This window comes from Engystomops pustulosus, chromosome 11, assembly GCF_040894005.1.
Source record: "Engystomops pustulosus chromosome 11, aEngPut4.maternal, whole genome shotgun sequence".
NCBI classification, from domain to species: Eukaryota; Metazoa; Chordata; class Amphibia; order Anura; family Leptodactylidae; genus Engystomops; species Engystomops pustulosus.
Genome location: NC_092421.1, coordinates 11,165,482 through 11,193,191, shown reverse-complemented (window position 1 = coordinate 11,193,191; position 27,710 = coordinate 11,165,482). Strand labels below are relative to the sequence as shown.

Genomic DNA, 27,710 nt, shown 5'->3' with positions numbered 1-27,710 from the left:
CTGTCTCTCTGCTCTCATCTGTCTCTGGCTCCTGTCTCTCTGCTCTCATCTTTTTTTTTAGCTCCTGACCGTCTCTCTGCTCTCATCTGTTTCTAGCTCCTGACCGTCTCTCTGCTCTCATCTGTTTCTAGCTCCTGACCGTCTCTCTGCTCTCATCTGTTTCTAGCTCCTGACCGTCTCTCTGCTCTCATCTGTTTCTAGCTCCTGACCGTCTCTCTGCTCTCATCTGTTTCTAGCTCCTGACCGTCTCTCTGCTCTCATCTGTTTCTAGCTCCTGGCCGTCTCTCTGCTCTCATCTGTTTCTAGCTCCTGACCGTCTCTCTGCTCTCATCTGTTTCTAGCTCCTGACCGTCTCTCTGCTCTCATCTGTTTCTAGCTCCTGACCGTCTCTCTGCTCTCATCTGTTTCTAGCTCCTGACCGTCTCTCTGCTCTCATCTGTTTCTAGCTCCTGACCGTCTCTCTGCTCTCATCTGTTTCTAGCTCCTGACCGTCTCTCTGCTCTCATCTGTTTCTAGCTCCTGACCGTCTCTCTGCTCTCATCTGTTTCTAGCTCCTGACCGTCTCTCTGCTCTCATCTGTTTCTAGCTCCTGACCGTCTCTCTGCTCTCATCTGTTTCTAGCTCCTGACCGTCTCTCTGCTCTCATCTGTTTCTAGCTCCTGACCGTCTCTCTGCTCTCATCTGTTTCTAGCTCCTGACTGTCTCTCTGCTCTCATCTGTTTCTAGCTCCTGACTGTCTCTCTGCTCTCATCTGTTTCTAGCTCCTGACCGTCTCTCTGCTCTCATCTGTTTCTAGCTCCTGACTGTCTCTCTGCTCTCATCTGTTTCTAGCTCCTGACTGTCTCTCTGCTCCCATCTCTCTCTCTAGCCCCTGGCTGGCTCTCTCATCTCTCTCTAGATCCTGACTGTCTCTTTGTTCTCATCTCTCTCTCTAGCTCCTGGCTGTCTATCTTCCCTCATCTCTCTTTCTTTCTCTAGCTCCTGATTGTCTCTCTGCTCTTATTTCTATAGCTCCTGACTGTCTCTCTGCTCCCATCTCTCTCTAGCTCCTGACTGGCTCTCTGCTTTCATCTCTCTCTAGCTCCTGACTGGCTCTCTGCTTTCATCTCTCTCTTTACATCCTGACCGTCTCACTGCTTTCATCTCTCTTTAGATCCTGACCGTCTCACTGAGATGAAAGCAGAGACACGGTCAGGATCTAAAGAGAGAGAGAGAATTGAGAGCGGAGAGACGGTGAGGTGCTAGAGAGAGATGGGAGCAGAGAGACAGTAGGAGCTTCAGAGAGAGAGATGGGAGCAGAGAGACAGTAGGAGCTTCAGAGAGAGAGATGGGAGCAGAGAGACAGTAGGAGCTTGAGAGAGAGAGATGGGAGCAGAGAGACAGTAGGAGCTTGAGAGAGAGATGGGAGCAGAGAGACAGTAGGAGCTTGAGAGAGAGATGGGAGCAGAGAGACAGTAGGAGCTTGAGAGAGAGATGGGAGCAGAGAGACAGTAGGAGCTTGAGAGAGAGATGGGAGCAGAGAGACAGTAGGAGCTTGAGAGAGAGATGGGAGCAGAGAGACAGTAGGAGCTTGAGAGAGAGATGGGAGCAGTGAGACAGTAGGAGCTTGAGAGAGAGATGGGAGCAGTGAGACAGTAGGAGCTTGAGAGAGAGATGGGAGCAGTGAGACGGTCAGGATCTAAAGAGAGATGAAAGCAGTGAGACGGTCAGGATGTAAAGAGAGCGATGAAAGCAGAGAGCCAGTCAGGAGCTAGAGAGAGATGGGAGCAGAGAGACAGTCAGGAGCTATAGAAATAAGAGCAGAGAGACAATCAGGAGCTAGAGAAAGAAAGAGAGATGAGGGAAGATAGACAGCCAGGAGCTAGAGAGAGAGATGAGAACAAATGACCAGACTTCATTCCACGCTTCTTCTGCATTTTTGATGTCACTTTTCAAAGAGAGAGATGAGAGCAGAGAGACAGTCAGGAGCCAGAGAGAGAGAGCTGAGAGACTGTCAGGAACTAGAGAGGGAGAGATGGGAGAAGAGAGTCATAAGCTAGAGAGAGAGATGAGAGCAGAGAGCCAGTCAGGAGCTAGAGAGACAGTCAGGCTCTAAAGAGAGATATGAAAGCAGAGACACGGTCAGGATCTAAAGAGAGATATGAAAGCAGAGACACGGTCAGGATCTGAAGAGAGAGAGAGAATTGAGAGCGGAGAGACGGTGAGGTGCTAGAGAGATGGGAGCAGAGAGACAGTAGGAGCTTGAGAGAGAGATGGGAGCAGAGAGACTGTCTCGCTGCCATCTCTCTCTCAAGCTCCTATTGTCTCGCTCCACACTCATGTAGATGTCACTGTGCTGGATACTGAAGCAACTGTTTGGAGGTGTCACTGTTGGGATTCCCTCGGATTATAAATTAGAGGCTAAAATTGTGTAAATTTTCATAACAATCAAAAACATCACTCAAAAATGTTTTAATTCTGGATTCAAAACAAATTTCATGGTTCTTCCATTACCAAAATTAAAAGGCGCATTGGTGACATTGATAAATCCTAAAAGTTCCCTACACACATCCCACAGCAGGTGAAGATCTGCATTGGATTAATCTTCATCAATCTACTCAGAGAAGCTTACATTTCCAAAGACATTCACTGCAAATCTGCCCCAGAGAGTCCATTCCGGTACGCAGGACACCACATAGACCGTGTCACCTGGGCAGAAGAACGATGAGAGGAAGACTACGACATCCTTTACCAAAAGCTGAAGAGCAACCAGCAGGAGCAGAGGCAGTAGTGTCAGTTATTAGGATGGACTGTTTCCGGATGCACATTCCGGATGTTTGGCCGAAGCGGAAGATTCCAAGAGAAAAAAGCCACCTGAGAATATAGCAAGAAAAGACTGCGGGAAAGGGACAAAAAAAGTCATCAGGAGCGCGCTATGTCCAACGCACAGTGGAGCCTCATCCTGATGGAACCAGTGTCATGTCCGTGGATGGTGATGACCGACCTTATGTCATCAGACAGCTTGGATGACCGTCGGAAACATATCACGTTATAGGATTCTCAGATGGGACAATGGTGAAGGGATTACAGGCAGTCCCCGGGTTACGTACAAGATAGGTTCTTTAGGATTGTTCTTAAGTTGAATTTGTATGTAAGTCGGAACTGTATTGTTTTATAATTGTAGCCCCAGGCAAATTTATTTTTGTCCAATTGACAATTGGGTTTTCAAAACTTTGTGCTGTAATGGGAACAAGGATTATTGATTAAATGTCATTACAGACACCTAACAGCTGATCATTGCAGTCTGGGACTAAAGTAAAGCATGCAGAGAGCTTCACCAGAGGTCACATTGGGCAGAGTGGTCCGTCTGTAACTAGGGGTCGTCTGTAAGTCGGGTGTCCTTAAGTAGGGGATCGCCTGTATTCCAATTGGCATCCGCTTTAGGGTCCTTTTTGCTCACCCAGCTGTAGCCCGGGCTGGAGTGGAGGAGTGATAACGCTACTCACCCCTACCCTCTCCATAAAAAGCAGAGTGGCACAGCTGTTCTTCGCAAGCTCTATCATTTTTGCACCGACTACACGGTAGGGTGAACAACTTTGTACTCACCGCATTGCGCCCGGGCGCCATGGGCGTCTCCGGAGACATTGAGGATGAATCTGTATCTCCACAGCGATCGTCCGAACGCGTCCTTAGGATTACAGGTTGGACATACAGAGCTAGGATGATACATTTTCAATAAGCGTATAAAACTATTACAAAGGTTTGGTAAGTTGTAGAATTTATCCTACAGAGCCATTATAAGACTGTTTTATACCATTATATTATTAAGGCAGGCATGTTTGGTCAGTAGTTTGAAGACATCCGCACATCACTTCGTGGTGAAACATTTGATAAATAGTTTTCTGTTGTTTTTTTTTAGAAAAGAGTAGATAATTGGTAAATTGTTCTAAATCTTGATGGGTTATCTGAAAACAGATAAAGATAAAAAAAAATAAAAATTTTGTATAAATGATGATAACATATAATGTTAAGCAGTGTATAAAGTCACCACCTGACATCATCCACGCGGTGGCGCTCTCATCTCATATTCCTTCTCCTGTTTTGGTTTTTCCGATTCCACATTAGATGGGTGCGTATCTACAAAAGACCATGGGCGGAGACGTCATGAGACAGGTCGTATCGTGTCAGTATAATGTGTAATACAACCAGTGGCCCATAGTCCTTCCCTCTATGTAATATTCTTCACTAACAGAAAGTGTTCTCCCCCAACAGAATGTATCCCCCATGATGAGATGCTCATGGTAACCCACCGCAGGCTCAGCTACAGTAGCTTTGCCCCCGGGTAGTTCTTAAAGGAAACCTACCATTTCAGATCGTCGGTGTAAGCTGTAAACACCGAGCACCAGCTCAGGGTGAGCTGGTGCCGGTGCTTAGTTTCGTTAGTGTTAAAACCGCGGTATTGCGGTTTTAACACTTTTTAAACTTTATAGCAGAAGCTGCTTCGGCGCTGCGCGCGACCGTGCGCGCGCAACGCCTGCGGCATTTCCTATGTGTGCGCGCGATCGTGCGCACGCAGCGCCGAAAGCAGTTTCTGCTATTAAGTTTAAAAAGTGTTAAAACCGCGATACCGCGGTTTTAACACTAACGAAACTAAGCACCGGCATGGTGGTAGGTTTCCTTTAAGTTGAATTTGTATGTATAACTCCAATCAAAACCAAATGTCCCTGTGACTCCATTTAAAATTTTTGGATTGTCATGTGAACAAGGACTAACAATAAAGCTTAAAGGAAATTTAATGTGTACTTTGAGAATGCTGTAGCTACACTGATCTTGTTTAATCCCTGAGTTTAGTGGTTTTGCTGAAAAAACAAATATGACATTCCTGACCTTAGGAAAGCTGGATTGCATGCTTCTTGCAGTACATCTTGCAACCACATTACATGAGCTATCTACACTGTCCAGACAGGACTAATGAACCTGAGCTGGATCACTCATACACAGCAGCTGGGGGATGGTGCAGCGATCGATTACTCCTGTCTGTCAGTGATTACATGATTCTCCAGAGCAGTGTAAGGGTGATGCCACACATGGCGTTTTGAATCCGTTTTTGGTCCGTTATTAAGCAGTCTGTTAAAAAACGCATGCATTTTTGACAGGTTTTACCAATTATCTGAATTAAAACTAGTCAAAAAGGATGAGTTTTCAAAAAAACGGACGCACTGCTAAAAAACGGAGAAATAACAGGTCAATATGTCATGTGTGGGGAACGAGCCGCCGGTGTTTCGCGTTAATTTAACGCTAAACACCGGCGGCTCGTTCCCGATCGCAGGCGTTTCCATAGAAACGCCGATGCGATCAGGCCGAGGCCCGCCCCGGTGGGCGCGACTTTGTCTGCGTTTGCGTTTGCAAGCGCAGACAAAGCGCCCTGTGTGGCGCCGGCCTTTGGGTGATGCCACAGGTCGCGTTTTTGGACCGTTTTAAAGCACACGTTTTTAGTCCATTTAAAATCGTGTGCGTTTTTTAATGTCTACCCTGCGTTTGGCTGCTTTGAACCTGTTTATCTTCATTTCTAGAAGTGTAGGCGGCTGTGCAACTGAATAAACCAGCCAAACGCATAGTAAATATACAAAAACGCATGCGCTTTTAAACGGAATGAAAACACTTGCTTTAAAAAGGTCCAACAGAGAAGCGCTGAACCAAGCAAAGGAGTGACAAATTTTATAATAGTTTTTTCAAGCAAATCCACTCAGCACAGGGATTAAACAAGATATGTTTCTGCAGCAGTGTAGTTACAGCATTCTCAACGTATGTTTGCTTCATAATGCATCAAATCAAACAGTAGGTTTCCTGTAAGTGTAGCACCGCCTGTCAGGAATGGGTATAGCAATCCGCACCCAACAAGCTGGGAACAGACAGGACCAGATATGACAGGATTTGATTCACATTGTGACCCGGGAAGTATCACACATGGTGGGATTAGATACATATCTTACCTCAGGCAGTATCACAGATGATAGGGTTAACCAGCAGGGGTGAGGTTACGTGTTGGGTCCTGTCAGCTCAATGTTGTTGTTGTTCTGAGAAGACATCCAGGGACACAGCAGAGCCTTAACCCCGCCAGATGCCACCACATGAACGTCTTCCACAAGTGGTGGGGTCTAACACTATAACTGGTCACCTAAGACCCCAACCTTCCTTACATGGAAAGCCACAGTGTTTCTGGTGCATGTACCCCACATATATCCCTCCTCCCCCCACTGACCCGCCTTGTACATACCATATATCAACCTGACTTACCACAATGTGACATAAAGGACTCACCTCCATCTTCTTGTCCCCTCTTGCGTTTGCTGGACGATTGCTTCTCAATTTCTAGAGGAACATAAAGAATAACCTGTTGTGTGTTGTACTTCTATCTATACATTTATAGCAGGGGGGGTCACGCGCTGTGGTGGTCCGAAGCTCCTACAACATGGGTAACGTGAGGCCACATTGTATCAGGCAAGGCTTCCTCTCTGGGGCCGGGTGGGGTCGGCTCGGTTATTTTTAGTTAACCATAAACATTACAAGGACACAAGAAAGTCATGTGACCGCCAAGAATAACATTCGTATACACGTAACTCCTGAGGGGGAACGCCACCCGAAATATCCCCAGTGTCCGCCGCGCCTGCATTGTGATCAGATATTTGTCACATCTTCTAATCCACGATCCACAATTCCATGTGTAAAAGGGGTTGTCCAGATGTTGAAAAACCATGTCTGTTTTTCTTCCAAAAACAACACCCACACCTGACAGTGGTTAATGCCGGAATCGCAACTCAGCTGCACAGAGATGAATAGAGCTTAGTTGCAATAGCAGAGACTTCCCCTGGTCAGGAATAAATCAAACATATGTTTCAGCCTCCGTACAACTCACAACCCTAAGCCAAGGAAAAAAATATACTCTTAAAGGGGTTGGCCAATTTATCTTAAGTTTTGTGTAGTATGTGCAAGTGTAGAGGGCAGGATATGAGGTAATTTACCAATATACATCTAATAATAGTTCTGCTCCACTTTCCTGATATGTAAAGTGACGCCTTTTACCTCATGATTTCCTGATATGTAAAGTGAAGCCTCCTGTCATTTACCTCATCAGCCACAGATTCCTGACCATAAAATGACTGCAAATGGATGGTCATGTAATCTCTATCTGTCCATGAACAATCACCCTGCCAGGATACTATGATAAGGTCCTGGCAAGGCGATTGTTTATGGACATATAGAAATCACATGACCCTCCATCTGCGGCCATGTTATGGACAGGAATGTCTGGCAGATGAGGTAAATGACAGGAGGCGTCGCTTTACATATCAGGAAATCATGAGGTAAAAGGCGTCACTTTACATATCAGGAAAGTGGAGCAGAACTATTATTAGATGCATATTGGTAATTTACCTCATATCCTGCCCCTCACACATTACAGAAAACATGAGGTAATGGTCAATACCTCTAAGTTTTTTGACTGCAGATTCACAGAGAATATATCTGTTCCTGTTGAAAGAAATCTGCAAATCATTGGGGCACATGTATCATAAGTCAGGGTTTTTTCTAGGGGCGTAACTACAGGGGTAGCAGCCATAGCAGCTGCTATAGGGCCCACAGTGTCATGGGGCCTGACCTCTGAGGTATTTGGTGTGAATATGCTATATTGTATTTGTGATGTGTATATGCTTTATGTCTATGTATATGATACATGGCTATATATGGTAGTGTATGTATGTGTGTATATATGGTGTGTATACATTATATGTATATTTTGTAAGGGGTAAGTGGGGCCAGATTAAAAAAAACAGTTTTTTTCCTTATTGATACATGTGTCTTTTGGTCTTTAGTGAATTTGTGACTTTATAAAATAAAAGTCACAATCAGTTCTAAGTTCATTTCTACACCTTGTGAGGGGCATCCATAGATTTGCGCCCAAATTTGTGCAAATTTCACATCCGGATTCAGGTGATGACTGCAGAGAATGCGAATGAGCACATGTATCATGAAAAGTCTCAAAAATGAAGGGTAAAGGCAAGACAAAAGTTTGATACATGTGTCCCAATGTCTCAAAGATTTTTAAGCTACTGTAGATTTCCTGCAGATAAACGGTGGAAATCTCCACTTTGTGCAGGAGTCTAAATATCTGACTGAGAGGCTGACACAGCGGTGCCCCACTAGGGTGAGATAACAGATTATAGTATCATAACCATACAACATTGGGGCTCATTTACTAAGGGTCTGAAGCGGGTTATTCCGCCAGGTTTTTTTCCGCCGGAAAAAACGCTGAATATTAAAAAAAAAATTGTGTTGCAAAAATAGCACTCACATACACCGAGACGGAGGAAGTGAACTCCGGCGGAGTTCAGCGCAGCAGCGACACCTAGTGGACATCGGGCGCACGACCTTAGTGAATCCCAGCAGAACCCGAATCAGCGTCGGAGAACTTGCCGCTGGGGCTGCCGATTATCGGGGCAATGTGTGGCTGATACTGCAAATTTTTTTCTCTGTTCTGTTGGAGAGCTCAACCTAACCCTGAGACCTAACATAACCCTGAGACTAACCCCGTTACCTTCAACTGACCTAACCCTAAGACTAACCCCGTTACCACCAACTGACCAAACCCTCACATTATCCTCATTAACCCAAGTGACCTAACCCTGAGATTAACCCGTTTCCTCCAACTGACCTAACCCTAAAACTAATCCTGTTACCTATACCTGACCTAACCCTGAGACTAATGCGTTACCTCCAACTGACCTAACCCTGAGACTAACCCCATTACCTCCAACTGACCTAACCCTGAGACTAACCCCGTTACCTCCAACTGACCTAACTCTGAGACTAACCCCGTTACCTCCAACTGACCTAACCCTGAGACTAACCCCGTTACCTCCAACTGACCTAACCCTGAGACTAACCCCGTTACCTCCAACTGACCTAACCCTGAGACTAACCCCGTTACCTCCAACTGACCTAACCCTGAGACTAACCCCGTTACCTCCAACTGACCTAACCCTGAGACTAACCCCGTTACCTCCAACTGACCTAACCCTGAGACTAACCCCGTTACCTCCAACTGACCTAACCCTGAGACTAACCCCGTTACCTCCAACTGACCCAACCCTGAGACTAATCCTGTTACCTCCAACTGACCCAACCCTGAGACTAATCGTGTTACCTCCAACTGACCTAACCCTGAGACTAACCCCGTTACTTCCAACTGACCTAACCCTGAGACTAACCCCGTTACCTCCAACTGACCTAACCCTGAGACTAACCCTGTTACCTCCAACTGACCTAACCCTGAGACTAACCCCGTTACCTCCAACTGACCTAACCCTGAGACTAAACCCGTTACCTCCAACTGACCTAACCCTGAGACTAACCCTGTTACCTCCAACTGACCTAACCCTGAGACTAACCCAGTTACCTCCAACTGACCTAACCCTGAGACTAACCCTGTTACCTCCAACTCACCTAACCCTGAGACTAACCGCTTCAAATGCAACTGACCTGACCCTAAGACTAACCTAGTTACCTCCAACTGACCTAACCCTGAGACTAAACCCGTTTCCTCCAACTGACCTAACCCTGAGACTAACCCTGTTACCTCCAACTTACCTAACCCTGAGACTAACAGCTTCAAATGCAACTGACCTAACCCTAAGACTAACCCAGTTACCTCCAACTGACCTAACCCTAAGACTAACCCAGTTACCTCCAACTGACCCAACCCTGAGACTAACCCCGTTACCTCCAACTGACCCAGCCCCGAAACTAACCTTGTTACCTCCAACTGAACCAACATTAATCTTAACAGTCTTACCTCCAACTTACCTAACCCTGAGATTAACCCCGTTACCTGCAAGTGACCTTACCCAGAGATTTATCCTGTTACCTCCAACTGAAGCAACATTGAGCCTAATGTTCTCCAACTGACCTAACCCTTAGATGACCTCTATTATCTCCAACTGACCAAACCCTGAAACTAACCTTGTTTCCTCCAACTGACCTAAGCCTGAGATCAACACGATACTTCCAACTGACCTGACCCTGAGATTAATGTGTTACTTCCAATTGACACAACCCTGAGACTAACCACGTTACCACTAACTGACCTAAACCTGAGACTAACCCCATTACCTCCAACTGACCTAAACCTGAGACTAACCCCGTTACCTCCAACTGACCAAACCCTCACATTATCCTCATTAACCCAAGTGACCTAACCCTGAGATTAACCCGTTTCCTCCAACTGACCTAACCCTGAGACTAACCCCATTACCTCCAACTGACCTAACCATGAGACTAACCCCGTTACCTCCAACTGACCTAACCCTGAGACTAATGCGTTTTTTTTTTACTTTTTACTGACTTAACCCTGAGACTAACCTTGTTACCTCCAACTGACCTAAACCCGAGACTGACCCTGTTACCTCCAAAGAACCTAACCCTGAAACTAACCTCCTTACCTCCAAGTGACCTAATCCTGAGACTAACCCGTTACCTCGAACTGACCTAACCCTGAGACTATCTCACCTTCTACTGAATCAACCCTGACCCTACTCCTGCTGTTTATATTTCACTAAGCACCCCTGTTATTTACTTCTAACTTAACCCTTAAATCACTTACATACCAAAACTCCCCCATATAACTCATGTAACCCGGATAATTACCCCTTAGCGGTGCCCCAGGCTGATGAGTTTTAGTCAGTAGATATCACCTAGTATAAGGAGGGTACACACAGAGCTGGGCAGATGCTGTGACATAATGGGGGCTACTCACAGGGTTGCGGGGCGCTGGACCCCTCTCGGTCACGGTCCCTCCCTGGTGCTGCAGACACATTCCCATCTCCTGGAGCTGAAGGGTGCGGAGGAAAATACCGAAAGGAATGGGCAGTGGGTGTGCACAGGGAGTCACGTGCTGAGAACCCACTGCCTATACAAGGAGAGGAAAGCCATACTGCACAAACAGTACTATTCCTAATACACAGAGAGGAGTGGTCCTGTGCCCTCCTTATACACAGAGAGAAGTGGTACTGTGCACTTCTTATATACAGAGAGAAGTGGTACTGTGCCCTCCTTATACACAGAGAGAAGTGGTACTGTGCTCTCCTTATACACAGAGAGAAGTGGTACTGTGCCCTCCTTATATACAGAGAGAAGTGGTACCGTACACTCATTATACACAGATAGAAGTGGTACTGTGCCCTCCTTATATACAGAGAGAAGTGGTACTGTTCCCTCCTTATATACAGAGAGAAGTGGTACTGTGCTCTCCTTATATACAGAGAGAAGTGGTACTGTGCCCTCCTTATACACAAAGAGAAGATGTACTGTGCACTCCTTATACACAGAGAGAAGATGTACTGTGCCCTCCTTATACACAAAGAGAAGATGTACTGTGCACTCCTTATATACAGAGAGGTGGTACTGTGCCCTCCTTATATACAGAGAGAAGTGGTACTGTGCCCTCATTATATACAGAGAGAAGTGGTACTGTGCCCTCCTTATACACAGAGAGAAGTGGTACTGTGCTCTCCTTATATACAGAGAGAAGTGGTACTGTGCCCTCCTTATACACAGAGAGAAGTGGTACTGTGCTCTCCTTATATACAGAGAGAAGTGGTACTGTGCACTCCTTATATACAGAGAGAAGTGTTACTGTGCACTCCTTATATACAGAGAGAAGTGTTACTGTGCACTCCTTATATACAGAGAGAAGTGGTACTGTGCACTCCTTATATACAGAGAGAAGTGGTACTGTGCCCTCCTTATACACAGAGAGAAGTGGTACTGTGCATTCCTTATACACAGAGAGAAGTGGTACTGTGCACTTCTTATATACAGAGAGAAGTGGTACTGTGCACTCTTATATATACAGAGAGAAGTGGTACTGTGCACTCCTTATACACAGAGAAAAGTGGTACTGTGCATTCCTTATATACAGAGAGAAGTGGTACTGTGCACTCCTTATATCCAGAAATAAGTGGTACTGTGCATTCCTTATACACAGAAAAAAGTGGTACTGTGCATTCCTTATACACAGAGAGAAGTGCTACTGTGCATTCCTTATACACAGAGAGAAGTGGTACTGTGCACTCCTTATACACAGAGAGCAGTGGTACTGTGCATTCCTTATACACAGAGAGAAGTGTTACTGTGCACTCCTTATATACAGAGAAAAGTGGTACTTATATACAGAGAGAAGTGGTACTGTGCACTCCTTATATACAGAGAGAAGTGTTACTGTGCACTCCTTATATACAGAGAGAAGTGGTACTGTGCACTCCTTATATACAGAGAGAAGTGTTACTGTGCACTCCTTATATACAGAGAGAAGTGGTACTGTGCCCTCCTTATACACAGAGAGAAGTGGTACTGTGCATTCCTTATATACAGAGAGAAGTGTTACTGTGCACTCCTTATATACAGAGAGAAGTGGTACTGTGCCCTCCTTATACACAGAGAGAAGTGGTACTGTGCATTCCTTATACACAGAGAGAAGTGGTACTGTGCACTTCTTATATACAGAGAGAAGTGGTACTGTGCACTCCTTATATATACAGAGAGAAGTGGTACTGTGCATTCCTTATACACAGAAAAAAGTGGTACTGTGCATTCCTTATACACAGAAAAAAGTGGTACTGTGCATTCCTTATACACAGAGAGAAGTGGTACTGTGCATTCCTTATATACAGAGAGAAGTGGTACTGTGCACTCCTTATATCCAGAAAAAAGTGGTACTGTGCATTCCTTATACACAGAGAGAAGTGCTACTGTGCATTCCTTATACACAGAGAAGTGGTACTGTGCAATCCTTATATACAGAGAGAAGTGGTACTGTGCATTCCTTATACACAGAGAGAAGTGTTACTGTGCACTCCTTATATACAGAGAGAAGTGTTACTGTGCACTCCTTATATACAGAGAGAAGTGTTACTGTGCACTCCTTATATACAGAGAGAAGTGGTACTGTGCACTCCTTATATACAGAGAGAAGTGGTACTGTGCCCTCCTTATACACAGAGAGAAGTGGTACTGTGCATTCCTTATACACAGAGAGAAGTGGTACTCTGCACTTCTTATATACAGAGAGAAGTGGTACTGTGCACTCCTTATATATACAGAGAGAAGTGATACTGTGCACTCCTTATACACAGAGAGAAGTGGTACTGTGCACTCCTTATATCCAGAAAAAAGTGGTACTGTGCACTCCTTATATCCAGAAAAAAGTGGTACTGTGCACTCCTTATATATACAGAGAGAAGTGATACTGTGCACTTCTTATATCCAGAAAAAAGTGGTACTGTGCATTCCTTATACACAGAGAGAAGTGGTACTGTGCATTCCTTATACACAGAGAGAAGTGGTACTGTGCATTCCTAATACACAGAGAGAAGTGGTACTGTGCACTTCTTATACACAGAGAGAAGTGGTACTGTGCACTCCTTATATCCAGAAAAAAGTGGTACTGTGCACTCCTTATATCCAGAAAAAAGTGGTACTGTGCACTCCTTATATATACAGAGAGAAGTGATACTGTGCACTTCTTATATCCAGAAAAAAGTGGTACTGTGCATTCCTTATACACAGAGAGAAGTGATACTGTGCATTCCTTATACACAGAGAGAAGTGGTACTGTGCATTCCTAATACACAGAGAGAAGTGGTACTGTGCACTTCTTATATAGAGAGAAGTGGTACTGTGCACTCCTTATATATACAGAGAGAAGTGGTACTGTGCACTTCTTATATACAGAGAGAAGTGGTACTGTGCATTCCTTATACACAGAAAAAAGTGGTACTGTGCATTCCTTATACACAGAAAAAAGTGGTACTGTGCATTCCTTATACACAGAGAGAAGTGGTACTGTGCATTCCTTATACACAGAGAGAAGTGGTACTGTGCACTCCTTATATACAGAGAGAAGTGGTACTGTGCATTCCTTATATACAGAGAGAAGCGTTACTGTGCACTCCTTATATACAGAGTGAAGTGTTACTGTGCACTCCTTATATACAGAGAGACTTGGTACTGTGCACTCCTTATATACAGAGAAGAGGTTCTGTGCACTCCTTATATACAGAGAGAAGTGATACTGTGCAATCCTTATATACAGAGAGAAGTGATACTGTGCATTCTTTATACACAGAGAGAAGTGGTACTGTGCACTCCTTATATACAGAGAGAAGAGGTTCTGTGCACTCCTTATATACAGAGAGAAGTGATACTGTGCAATCCTTATATACAGAGAGAAGTGATAATGTGCACTCCGCATACACACTCGCACTCGCCCAATGTGGAGGGGGCAGGTAATTTCATCCCACTGGGGACCCTAAGGGGTACGTTCGTGTCTAAGGAGGAATTGCTCAGGTATTTCCCTGAGAACTTTTTTGGTTTACATCCTTGGAGATGACTGAGGGCTTGTTTTGTGTAGGATTGAGCTGTGGTTTTTATTGGTAGCATTCTGGGAAATATACGGTAACACTTTTTCGCTATGTTTGGAAAGTGATTGTACAACTAGAAGACTGGACAGGGGCCCCAGGAGAGGTCCTTTAGGCAGAAGATGTTTCTGTGACCACAGGTGTTGTACCCGACTCATCACAGGTTGTGTTAAAATCAAAATAAATATCTCTTAGTAATGTTCATTTTAATAGATAATTATAAATAATTTAACAATAAACCCAACTGTTTCACAAAACAACAGGCCTAAAAAGCCTGATTCCTCCAATGCTATTCCTCTTGTAACACCAATGACGGATTCAGGTACGACTGTAGTGACCATAGTGACTGTAGGTTCCCATAAAACTGACACCCATCTTTGAGCTAAAAATTGTCTACCTCACATCCCCATAAAATCAACTTTGTTATCTTACCGGACATAACCCTGTGTATACAATGACAAATAGTGGTAGACGGAGACTTAGTTGTTGCTTGCACCGTTCGCTGGTGTTATCCCGCACATCGCCGCTGGTAAAGCTACCGGCGGCTTCAAAAAGATGGCGGCACATGGGCGTGGACGATTGTTGTTCCCCATGATGTCATCAGGGAGCGGCGATCTGTCTCCATGACAGCCTTGGGTCGATATAACCCATTCATTACAATACATTTGTACATTTTAATGAATGAGGAGGAAAATCCCCATATACTGCCATACTGTAGTATGGCAGTATATGGTAGGATCAATCAGACAACCTAGGGTTAAAGTACCCTAGGGAGTATGAAAAATAGTGAAAGTAAAAATAAAATTAAAAACCCTAAAAATTCAAATCACCCCCCTTTCCCTAAAACTGATATAAATAAATAGTAAAAATCATAAACACATTAGGTATTGCCGCGTCCGAAAATGCCCGATCAAAATATAATTAAAAAATATTTAAAAAATCTATAAAAAATGATCAAGAGGTCGCACAGCCCTAAAAATGATAGCATTGAAAATGTCAAAAGTCGCACAAAATGACCCCACCCTCAGCTCCGTGCACTAAAGTATGAGAAAGTTATTAGCGCCAGAAGACGGCAAAATAAAAAAACTAATTTTTGTACAAGAGGTTTTAATTTTCGTAAATGTATGAAAACATTATAAAACCTATATATGTGTTATCCCCGTGATCGTACAGACCCGAAGAATAAAGTAGACCTGTCATTTGGGGCGCTCAGTGAAAGCCGTAAAATCCAAGCCCACAAGAAAACGGCGCAAATACATTTTTTCACCATTTTTACTGAATTTGGAATTTTTTTCCTGCTTCCCAGTACACGGCATGGGATATTTAATACCAACACTATGAAGTGCGATTTGTTACGCAGAAAACAAGCCGTCACACAGCTCTGTACATGGGAAAATAAAAAGGTTACAGATTTTTGATGGTGGGGGGTGAAAAATGGAAATGAAAAACAAAAAATGGCCAGGTAGTTAAAGGGGTTAAAACATGATATCATGTCCTGTTCATCAGCATCAGCCCATCACCGGCTGCTGTGGATGTACACTCCTCCCACCTCATTTGGGGGGGGGGGGGGGGGGTCTCCAGGCAACTTCAAGGGATATGTCCTTGCCATTCATTGTAAGGACACACCGCAATCCTCCTGACGTGTAGGGACACCGTATGGCAAATAACATGGTGTGAACCCAGCGTAAGATAACAAAGTTGATTTTATGGGGATGTGGCCATCTCTATAAATGGAGGAAAGATTATGTAGAATATGTGAAATATTAAAGGGATATTCTCATCCACACACTGCCTTCCAGTGAGTACACCGGCTGCACTGCTAGTCTGGAGAGAAGGTAAGGTCTTCATTTCCATCCTTCAGAAATTCATCACTTTATTACGGCTGATGGTTAGATCGCTCCAGCCAACAACTGTTCCTCTCAACCTTCTCAGATACTGGCACACTCGGCAGTCCATGTATATCTTTACAAAAAAGTGAGTACAGCAAGTCACATGTTTCTACTGTGGGACCAAGCCTGGATGGAGAAAGGTGAGGCAATGATGTCATAGAACATCTGGAGAGGACCAGTGACATCATCACCTGTCTATTCAATTCATGCGTGGGTTTCCTCCGGGTACTCTGGTTTCCTCCCACACTCCAAAACATACTGTTAGGTTGTTTAGATTGTGAGCTCCATTGGGGACAGGGACCAAATTTGCCATGCCTTGTGCAGCCCTGCGTAATCTGTGTGCGCTATATAAATAAAGAATTATTATTATTATTGTCAGATTTTGACCCGTTAAACTACTTTAACTACTACTTTAAGAGTCATATTTTGCCTGAGATGAGTCCCTTTTAGAGGCTGCAGGTGGAGAGTCAAATCAAATGCCCCTTTATTGGGATCCATAGAAATAGGCGGGAATTGGATCTTTGTCTTCTGCTCACGTTTCCATCTATGTAGCTACCTGCCTCTATGTCCAGTCCTGTAGATCACAGAATAACAAGCCTGATGTAATCTTAAAGATGAGATTCTTATCTTAAACCACTTTACTTCATGTTTTCTGTAATGTGTGAGGGGCAGGATATTAGGTAAATTACCAATATACATCTAATAATAGTTCTGCTACACTTTCCTGATATGTAAAGTGACGCCTTTTACCTCATGATTTCCTGAAATGTAAAGTGACGCCTTTTACCTCATGATTTCCTGATATGTAAAGTGAAGCCTCCTGTCATTTACCTCATCAGCCAGAGATTCCTGTGCATAAAATGGCCGCAGATGGAGGGTCATGTGATCTCTATCTATACCTTGAGCAATCGCCCTGCCAGGACCTTATCATAGCATTCATGAATATAAGTTTAACTGTAACATTACTGACAAAAAAATAGTGTTAGCACGGCTGGGGAGAGCCTTTGACAACAATGGTTGTGACATCAGCTCAACCCACTGAAGCAGAACAGGACAGCATGTTTGTAATTGGCCGATCTGAAGCATGTGATGAGTTACATGTTAGTGACATCACTACAGGTCCTACAGCCCCTCTCAACAAGCCTCCTGTCATCTCTAGCTGTTCTATATGGTTTCCCATATTTACCAGAGAGCTTGGCAAATGGAGATTAGCCTGGGAGACAAGATAAAACTGTTTGATGCTAAACACCAAGAAAATGAGAGTATTGCTTATTTTTACTTAGTGCAAAAGTTTTTATACTTTATAGTTGCACATTAAGGTCTTGGCATGGTGATTGTTCATGTACAGATAAGATCACATGACCCTCCATCTGCAGCCATTTTATGGTCAGGAATGTCTGGCTGATGAGGTAGAAGACAGTAAATCACCCAATATCCTGCCCCCCACACTTTGCTGCATTATGTAACATAATGATAGCGAGTGCTGAATGCCAGGGATGTGTGGGTGTGGCCATCTCGGTGGGATCACCTCTACATGTGACATCATCGGGGAATCACTGCAGGGCCTGTCATTTCTGCAGCACTATAGTGTTGCATATATGGTAGGAGCAATTGGACCCCCTTAAGTTATAGTTCCTTAGGGGTCTACAAATGCAGTAAAAAAAAAATAGTTCAAAATTTAAAAAAAAAACTAAAAAGTTCCCTAGAACTGACATAAATATAATCATATAACATGATAAACATATTATGTTTTGCAGCATCCCAAAAGTCCTGACCTATCAATATATAAAATCTTTAATTCCTGGCAGTGAACCCTGTAACGGAGAATAGCACCAAAATGTCTGAAATGTCACTTTTTTTTCCATTTGGCAATGCATAAAATTGGAATAAAAAGTGATGAAAAGGTTGCACAGTCCCCAAAACGGTAGCAATGAAATCGTCATCTCATCCTGCAAAACATGATACCGTACACCAGAGTATGGAAAACCTATTGCTGTCAGAAAACGGCAAAAAGAAGAACTTTTTATTAAAGCCTAATAGAACATACATAAATTTGGTATCCCATGACTGTACCGACCCAGAGCATAAAAGCGCTTCCCAGTACCATGTACTATGGAACCCAAGAAAGGAACAGCTAAAGGAACACTCCACCGGCTGACTCATGGATGTTTCATACCCAGCTGAGGGAGATGGAGGTTTAAAGGAAACCTACCACCACGGATCTACCTATAAAGGTGGTAGGTGCATCTATAGGATGTGAGGATAGCTGTTTTAAGGGCTAATCCTCACGTCCCCGCAATCTTTTTAAAATTTTTATTTCCCTAATATGCAGATTTTCTAAAGAGGCTACTGGGGTGTGGAGTATCCGGAGCAGAGGTTACACGGCGCAGCTACTCCACGCCCCAGTTGCCTCTTTGATCCTCCTACCAGAAATCTCTGGCGCGCAGCTATGAGGAGCTGCACGCCCTTGTCCGCGAAGCCTGCCGACTGCACATGCGCAGAACAGCAGGTCGGCAGCTGCGGGGTCACTGCTCTGAAGTTGGAGCCACTGTGCATGCGCAGACTTCGTGGACCAGGGCCGAAGATTTCTGGTAGGAGGATCAAAGAGGCTACTGGGCCGCAGTTCCAGCTACTCCACACCCCAGTATCCTCTTTAGAAAATCTGCATATTAGGGAAATAAAAGTTTTAAAAAGATTGCAGGGACGTGAGGATTAGCCTTTAAAAGGGCTATCCCTACATCCTATAGATGCATCTACCACCCGATCTACCTTGGTGGTAGGTTTCCTTTATAGAGCACCTGTCAGATCTGGGACACTAAGTTATGGACCAGTGGTTTAGTGTCCCTATAGAAAACGTTTATACTTCTTTTATACTTTTATGCTCTAGTGCACATTACACCACTGCGCATGCCCTGTAGTTACGGCGCTTGCACAATGAAGCTGGGCTGTAGTACCAGAAATGGGTCAGATGCGCCGCATCACTCCGTAAGGGTTTTATTTTTATGGCGGCCATGGAGGGACATGGTAAAGGGCAATTCTGGACACGAAACCACCGGTCCATAAGGATCTGTCCCAGCTTGCACAGACAGGTCCTCTTTAATGGGCCAAAATCTGATGAATTTAACCATTGAGCAGCCCTGTGTCTAAACTTCCTGCCCTTTCTGCACTGGGTCCTGATGCTGGTTGTGAGCTCAATGGTTTTCATTGTTATTTCTAGTATAACGCGGTTTCCATTTTATGTATTGTCTGCCGTGTGCACTAATAATAATTGATACAGTTTCATTTTCTGGTCTTATTTTCTTTTGACTGACCTGTATTTGTTGTGAGATGTGGAATGCTATTATTAGATGCCCGGTCTGGGGTCTCCCTGCTGCACAATGGTATTTGGTACTTCTAGGGTGATCCTCAGATTGAGAAAGGTTGTGCACTCCTATTCTTCACCAACTCATGCTGAAAGGCAAAACATGAATGAAAAGCAAGTCCAATTCTTTCCTAGCAGAGGTCAGACTAGATGACTACCCGTGGTCCACAGCGTGGTGCTGGGTGGCATGATGAAACCGTTTATGGGCCGTGAGCTGTGAGCTCTGGCAGAAACGTTTCCCACACTCACAACACATGTATGGTTTCTCCCCGGTGTGGGTCCTCAGGTGTTTCACCAGACTATCATGGAGAGTAAATGACTTTCCACACTCTGAACAAGTAAACGGCTTCTCCCCTGTGTGTCTTCTCTGATGTTGCACAAGACCAATGCGTTGGGTAAAGCCTTTCCCACACTCCTGACATTTATAAGGTCTGTCTCCAGAGTGAACCCGTTCGTGTACCACAAGGCTGATCCGCTGTGTAAAGTTGCGTCCACACTCCAGACATGTGAATGGCTTCTCGCCGGTGTGGAGTCTCTGGTGGGAGATCAGGGACGTGTTCTGACTGAAGCATCGCCCACACTCAAGACAAGCATATGGTTTCTCCCCGGTGTGAGTCCTCTCGTGGACAATAAAACATGACTGCTTCCGAAAACCTTTCCCACACACTGGGCACAGATATTTTTTGTTTTCTGTATGAATCTTTTTGTGATATTCGGAATTATATCTACTCTTAAACCTCTTCCCACATTCGGAACAGGAAAATGGCCTCTGACAGGCTGGGTTCTTTTGATGGGCCACAAAGCCTTCTTGATCCTCAAAGTTTTGGCCACAAACTGGGCAAAGAAAGGGATTGGCTTCGGAATGGACTCTCCTGTGTGTAAGAAGGTAACGATTATTAGGAAAATGTTTGCCGCAATCAAGACACGAAAATTCCTTTTTCTCCGTCTTCTTAAGTGACTTCTTGCTTTCTTCTCTATGTTTAAAATGTTGTCTTATGAGCTTGAGGGTCGCGTTGAGACAATTCTGACACTCGGAGCAGTTGATTGACCATTCAGTAAGGTGGGTTCCACAGATTCTGGCCTGCGACACCTGGCAGAAATGTTTTTCATATTCCAGACATTTCGACAGGAACACATCCTCCTTGCTTGCTTTAGTCGGACACCAGTCTGAGGATCCAACATGATTAGATACATATTGGATTTCTGCAAGGCCCGCATCTGTAGCAAAGCCCTCCACTGAGCTTGAAGGCCCAACCATATGAGGCAAGGACTTCATGAAATCTTCGACCAACTTTTCAGCCCCTAGATTACATTTACGTCTGCTGAGATGTGTATATGTATGTTCTGTAAAGATATACCTAGAATTGTTATCTTTGTCTTCTCCCTCAGTAGATGTATATTGTTCTGTATCATAGTGCCCCGTGAGGATTCCACCATTACAGGAGATGAGTTTCTCCATAATATTAGTCGACGGACAAAGCTGTGAAGGATCTGTGAGTCCTCCATTATTAGAGGGGACGGGTTCCTCTATAATAGGAGTACAGGAGTATATTGGAGTAATATCTGTGGGCGTATAAGTTATACCTGTGTTTGGTGCCATTACACAATGACCAGAGCTCTGATGTCTACGATCTAAGGCGATGGACGAACCTCCTTCATCCCTTACAGAATTCTCTTTGATATGAGTGAGTAGATGTTGTGTATTCGGAGTATAAATGGAAGTACGTTGTCCCTCTCCCTGTGAAGCTGGTTCTTCTTTAATATCAGCGGGTGAATATGGTTGTATATGATTTATGGGTAGGAGGGTATTAGGGGCTTTTAAATTTATACCATCACAGCTGACCAGTCTCTCCTTAATATTAGCAGCTGGTTGTGCCAGATCTGGTATATAAATGCTGAAGTCTGTAAGGTTTTCTCTATTGTATAAGCCTTGTTCCTGTTTAATCTCCTTTAGTGGACATTCGTTTGAGCCACTTTTGGGCAAACCTAGTGGAAAAAAAAGAAGACGGTAAAAAAATCTCAGTCTTTCCATCTATGATGTGGTTCTAGTATGTCACTTACCTTGTGACATTAGGTTCTGGAGGTCTTCCATCATGGCGTCCTTGTACTGATCCTTGTGTTCTTCTATGTAGTCCCACTCCTCCAGGGAGAAATGGATGGAGACGTCCTGACACCTTATAGGGACCTGACACCCACAATGATACAGTCATCACCCAGACACATCACCCCTTGTATAATGTCCCAGCATTCCCTGCAGCACTCACCTCTCCGCTCAGCAGCTCCAGGATCTTGTTGGTGACCTCCAGGATCTTCTCACATTCCACTAATGGTTGTAGAGGATACATGGCGGGGCTCTTGGCCCATAGATGGTCGCTAGCAGTAACATTCTCACCAGATTTCTTCTTCACTACTATACAATCCTGTGAATGCAGGAAGGCTCTAATAAATATAAGTACATTCCCTAAATCATTGCTGATCCGGCTGTGTCATCACTCACCTCTCCGGTTAGAAGACAGATGATATCTAGGGTGAGGGTTAGTATCTTCTCAGTCATCTGACTCTCCTCCATGTTGTGCTGCTGTATAGGGAGGCAAAAACAAAAGGGAACATTATACTGAGCTGTGAGAGAGCCAAGGGTATCTGTGCACGGGTGTGGGAAGGCTGCGGGATTTATCCCGGATGTAAACAAAGCACAGACCGCAGGTGTTATTGGTAAGTGTTTGCTGCAATATGCAGCAAAGACTTACCGGCTATGGAGAGGTCTCAGCCCGTGGGAATCACTACAACTGTTGGGGCATCCCTATGGCTACTGGGGGCATCACTACAACTACTAGCGACTGGGGGCATCACTACAACTACTAAGGGCATCCCTATGGCTACTGGGGGCATCCCTGTGACTGAAGGGGGCCTCCCTGTGACTGCAAGATACTTGTGGCATCCCTGTGACTACTGGGGGCTTCCCTATGGCTACTGGGGGAATCACTGTGCCAGCTGGGGCCATCCCTGTGACTACTACATACTTGTGGCATCCCTGTGACGATTGGCTACTGGATCATCCCTGTGACTACTGAAGGCATCCCTATGGCTACTGGGGGAATCACTGTGACTGCTGGGGGCATCCCCGTGACTACTAGATACTTGTGGCATCCCTGTGACTACTGGGGGAATCACTGTGGCTACAGTGAGCATCACTGTAACTAATAGCTACTACAGGCATTACTTTGACTACTGGGGGCAGGTACTGTGACTACTGGCGGGATAATCATGGCTACTGGTGGATTATTGTGGCTACAGGGGACTGGCATATTGAGTAATGGCTGTGGGGGGGCTGCTGATATTGCCCACACACAGTAGCCAGTAGTAACATGACCATTAGCTACCGTGTGGGGGCACTGTTACTGTATTGGCTACTGTTACTATATTGGCTACTATGTGGGGACAATGTGACTATATTGGTGAATATGTGCGGAATGTTGCTATTTTGGTTGCTGTGGGGACGTAATAATGATCTTTAGGGGGACAACAGAACAGTATTAAGTTTATGATAAGAAGATGGAGTAGATGATGATGAAGAAGAGAGGAACAGACATTTCTGTGTTGCTAAATCTGCTGAGAAAAGTTGTGGCTTGAAGAAGCTGAATGGCGACCAGGTAGAAGAAGAAGCTGAAGGAGTCTCCAGCGTACAGACATTACCTGATATACAGTAAGTGCTGGCGCAACACATGAGCTCACACTTCTGCACGCTGGTTATGGCGCTGTAATATATATATTATACCTCTACATAAGAGTAAATTCCTTATGAGTTACATAGTATATAAAGAGCATTTTAAATATTGGAAATATTGATTAGAATAGGCAGCGCCCTGTGTACAACAACCTCCCGTAAGGCACCCGCCGAATGTTTCTACTTAGGATCAAAGCAAATATACTGCGAGAATATAGGGGATGACGGGCCTTGTAGTTAGATACCAGAGAACTAGTATGGGGCTTGTAGTTATAGGTACAGAGAATGGACTACATGAGAGGATGATGGGGCTTGTAGTTAGATACCAGAGAACTGGTATGGGGCTTGTAGCTATAGGTACAGAGGACTGACTATATAAGAGGATGATGGGGCTTGTAGTTATAGAGGACCGACTATATGAGAGGATGATGGGGCTTGTAGTTATAGAGGACTGACTATATAAGAGGATGATGGGGCTTGCAGTTATGGAGGACCGACTATATGAGAGGATGATGGGGCTTGTAGTTATAGAGGACCGACTATATAAGAGGATGATGGGGCTTGTAGTTATAGAGGACTGACTATATGAGAGGATGATGGGGCTTGTAGTTATAGCTACAGAGGAATGACGATATGAGAGGATGATGGGGCTTGTAGTTATAGCTACAGAGGACTGACTATATGAGAGGATGATGGGGCTTGTAGTTATGGAGGACTGACTATATGAGAGGATGATGGGGCTTGTAGTTATAGAGGACTGACTATATAAGAGGATGATGGGGCTTGCAGTTATGGAGGACCGACTATATGAGAGGATGATGGGGCTTGTAGTTATAGAGGACTGACTATATAAGAGAATGATGGGGCTTGTAGTTATGGAGGACTGACTATATGAGAGGATGATGGGGCTTGTAGTTATAGCTACAGAGGAATGACTATATGAGAGGATGATGGGGCTTGCAGTTATAGAGGACTGACTATATGAGAGGATGATGGGGGTTGTAGTTATAGAGGACTGACTATATGAGAGGATGATGGGGCTTGTCGTTATAGAGGACTGACTATATGAGAGGATGATGGGGCTTGAAGTTATAGATTGATTATATGAGAAGATGATGGGGCTTGTAATTATAGAGGAACGACTATATGAGAGGATGATGGGGCTTGTAGTTATAGAGGACTGACTATATGAGAGGATGATGGGACTTGTAGTTATGGAGGACTGACTATATAAGAGGATGATGGGGCTTGTAGTTATGGAGGACTGACTATATGAGAGGATGATGGGGCTTGTAGTTATAGAGGACTGACTATATGAGAGGATGATGGGGCTTGTAGTTATGGAGGACTGACTATATGAGAGGATGATGGGGCTTGTAGTTATAGAGGACTGACTATATGAGAGGATGATGGGGCTTGTAGTTATGGAGGACTGACTATATGAGAGGATGATGGGACTTGTAGTTATGGAGGACTGACTATATAAGAGGATGATGGGGCTTGTAGTTATAGATGACTGACTATATAAGAGGATGATGGGGCTTGTAATTATGGAGGACTGACTATATGAGAGGATGATGGGGCTTGTAGTTATAGAGGACCGACTATATGAGAGGATGATGGGGCTTGTAGTTATGTAGGACTGACTATATGAGAGGATGATGGGGCTTGTAGTTATGTAGGACTGACTATATGAGAGGATGATGGGGCTTGTAGTTATGGAGGACTGACTATATGAGAGGATGATGGGGCTTGTAGTTATGGAGGACTGACTATATGAGAGGATGATGGGGATTGTAGTTATGGAGGACTGAGTATTTGAGAGGATGATGGGGCTTGTAGTTATAGAGGACTGACTATATGAGAGGATGATGGGGCTTGTAGTTATAGAGGACTGACTATATGAGAGGATGATGGGGCTTGTAGTTATGGAGGACTGACTATATGAGAGGATGATGGGGCTTGTAGTTATAGAGGACTGACTATATGAGAGGATGATGGGGCTTGTAGTTATGGAGGACTGACTATATGAGAGGATGATGGGGCTTGTAGTTATAGAGGACCGACTATATGAGAGGATGATGGGACTTGTAGTTATGGAGGACTGACTATATAAGAGGATGATGGGGCTTGTAGTTATAGATGACTGACTATATAAGAGGATGATGGGGCTTGTAATTATGGAGGACTGACTATGTAAGAGGATGATGGGGCTTGTAGTTATAGAGGACCGACTATATGAGAGGATGATGGGGCTTGTAGTTATAGAGGAATGACTATATGAGAGGATGATGGGGCTTGTATTAATAGAGGACTGACTATGTAAGAGGATGATGGGACTTGTAATTATGGAGGACTGACTATGTAAGAGGATGATGGGGCTTGTAGTTATAGAGGACTGACTATATGAGAGGATGATGGGGCTTGTAGTTATAGAGGACCGACTATATGAGAGGATGATGGGGCTTGTAGTTATGTAGGACTGACTATATGAGAGGATGATGGGGCTTGTAGTTATGGAGGACTGACTATATGAGAGGATGATGGGACTTGTAGTTAAGTAGGACTGACTATATGAGAGGATGATGGGGCTTGTAGTTATAGAGGACTGACTATATGAGAGGATGATGGGGCTTGTAGTTATGGAGGACTGACTATATGAGAGGATGATGGGGCTTGTAGTTATGGAGGACTGACTATATGAGAGGATGATGGGGATTGTAGTTATGGAGGACTGACTATTTGAGAGGATGATGTGGCTTGTAGTTATAGAGGACTGACTATATGAGAGGATGATGGGGCTTGTAGTTATGGAGGACTGACTATATGAGAGGATGATGGGGCTTGTAGTTATGGAGGACTGACTATATGAGAGGATGATGGGGATTGTAGTTATGGAGGACTGACTATTTGAGAGGATGATGTGGCTTGTAGTTATAGAGGACTGACTATATGAGAGGATGATGGGGCTTGTAGTTATAGAGGACTGACTATATGAGAGGATGATGGGGCTTGTAGTTATGGAGGACTGACTATATGAGAGGATGATGGGGCTTGTAGTTATAGATGACTGACTATATAAGAGGATGATGGGGCTTGTAATTATGTAGGACTGACTATGTAAGAGGATGATGGGGCTTGCAGTTATAGAGGACTGACTATATGAGAGGATGATGGGGCTTGTAGTTATAGAGGACTGACTATATGAGAGGATGACGGGGCTTGTAGTTATAGAGGACCGACTATATGAGAGGATGATGGGGCTTGTAGTTATAGAGGACTGACTATATGAGAGGATGATGGGGCTTGTAGTTATGGAGGACTGACTATATGAGAGGATGATGGGGATTGTAGTTATGGAGGACTGACTATTTGAGAGGATGATGCGGCTTGTAGTTATAGAGGACTGACTATATGAGAGGATGATGGGGCTTGTAGTTATAGAGGACTGACTATATGAGAGGATGATGGGGCTTGTAGTTATAGAGGACTGACTATATGAGAGGATGATGGGGCTTGTAGTTATGGAGGACTGACTATATGAGAGGATGATGGGGCTTGTAGTTATGGAGGACTGACTATATGAGAGGATGATGGGGCTTGTAGTTATAGAGGAATGACTATATGAGAGGATGATGGGGCTTGTAGTTATGGAGGACTGACTATATGAGAGGATGATGGGGCTTGTAGTTATGGAGGACTGACTATATGAGAGGATGATGGGGCTTGTAGTTATAGAGGACTGACTATATGAGAGGATGATGGGGCTTGTAGTTATGGAGGACTGACTATATGAGAGGATGATGGGGCTTGTAGTTATAGCTACAGAGGACTGGCTATATGAGAGGATGATAGGGCTTGTAGTTATGGAGGACTGACTATATGAGAGGATGATGGGGCTTGTAGTTATGGAGGACTGACTATATGAGAGGATGATGGGGCTTGTAGTTATAGCTACAGAGGACTGACTATATGAGAGGATGATGGGGCTTGTAGTTATAGCTACAGAGGACTGACTATATGAGAGGATGATAGGGCTTGTAGTTATAGCTACAGAGGACTGACTATATGAGAGGATGATGGGGCTTGTAGTTATGTAGGACTGACTATATGAGAGGATGATGGGGCTTGTAGTTATGGAGGACTGACTATATGAGAGGATGATGGGGCTTGTAGTTATGGAGGACTGACTATATGAGAGGATGATGGGGCTTGTAGTTATGGAGGACTGACTATATGAGAGGATGATGGGGATTGTAGTTATGGAGGACTGACTATTTGAGAGG

At 44.4% G+C, this 27,710-nt stretch overlaps 1 protein-coding gene across 1 annotated transcript in view; it reads right to left on the bottom strand.

Annotated features, from left to right (window-relative positions):
* Positions 1-3,783: 3,783 nt before the first annotated feature.
* LOC140106457 (uncharacterized) overlaps positions 3,784-27,710 on the bottom strand; it is a 36,358-nt gene continuing 12,431 nt past the window's right edge. The window contains exons 6-12 of the mRNA XM_072130903.1: positions 22,198-22,278; positions 21,965-22,120; positions 21,762-21,885; positions 19,651-21,686; positions 6,301-6,351; positions 4,031-4,116; positions 3,784-3,944 (exon numbers count right to left, since the gene is read on the bottom strand). Of these exons, the coding sequence (XP_071987004.1) occupies positions 19,855-21,686; positions 21,762-21,885; positions 21,965-22,120; positions 22,198-22,278 (2,193 nt within the window). The 3' untranslated portion in view covers positions 3,784-3,944; positions 4,031-4,116; positions 6,301-6,351; positions 19,651-19,854. The remainder of the gene's footprint in view (positions 3,945-4,030; positions 4,117-6,300; positions 6,352-19,650; positions 21,687-21,761; positions 21,886-21,964; positions 22,121-22,197; positions 22,279-27,710) is intronic.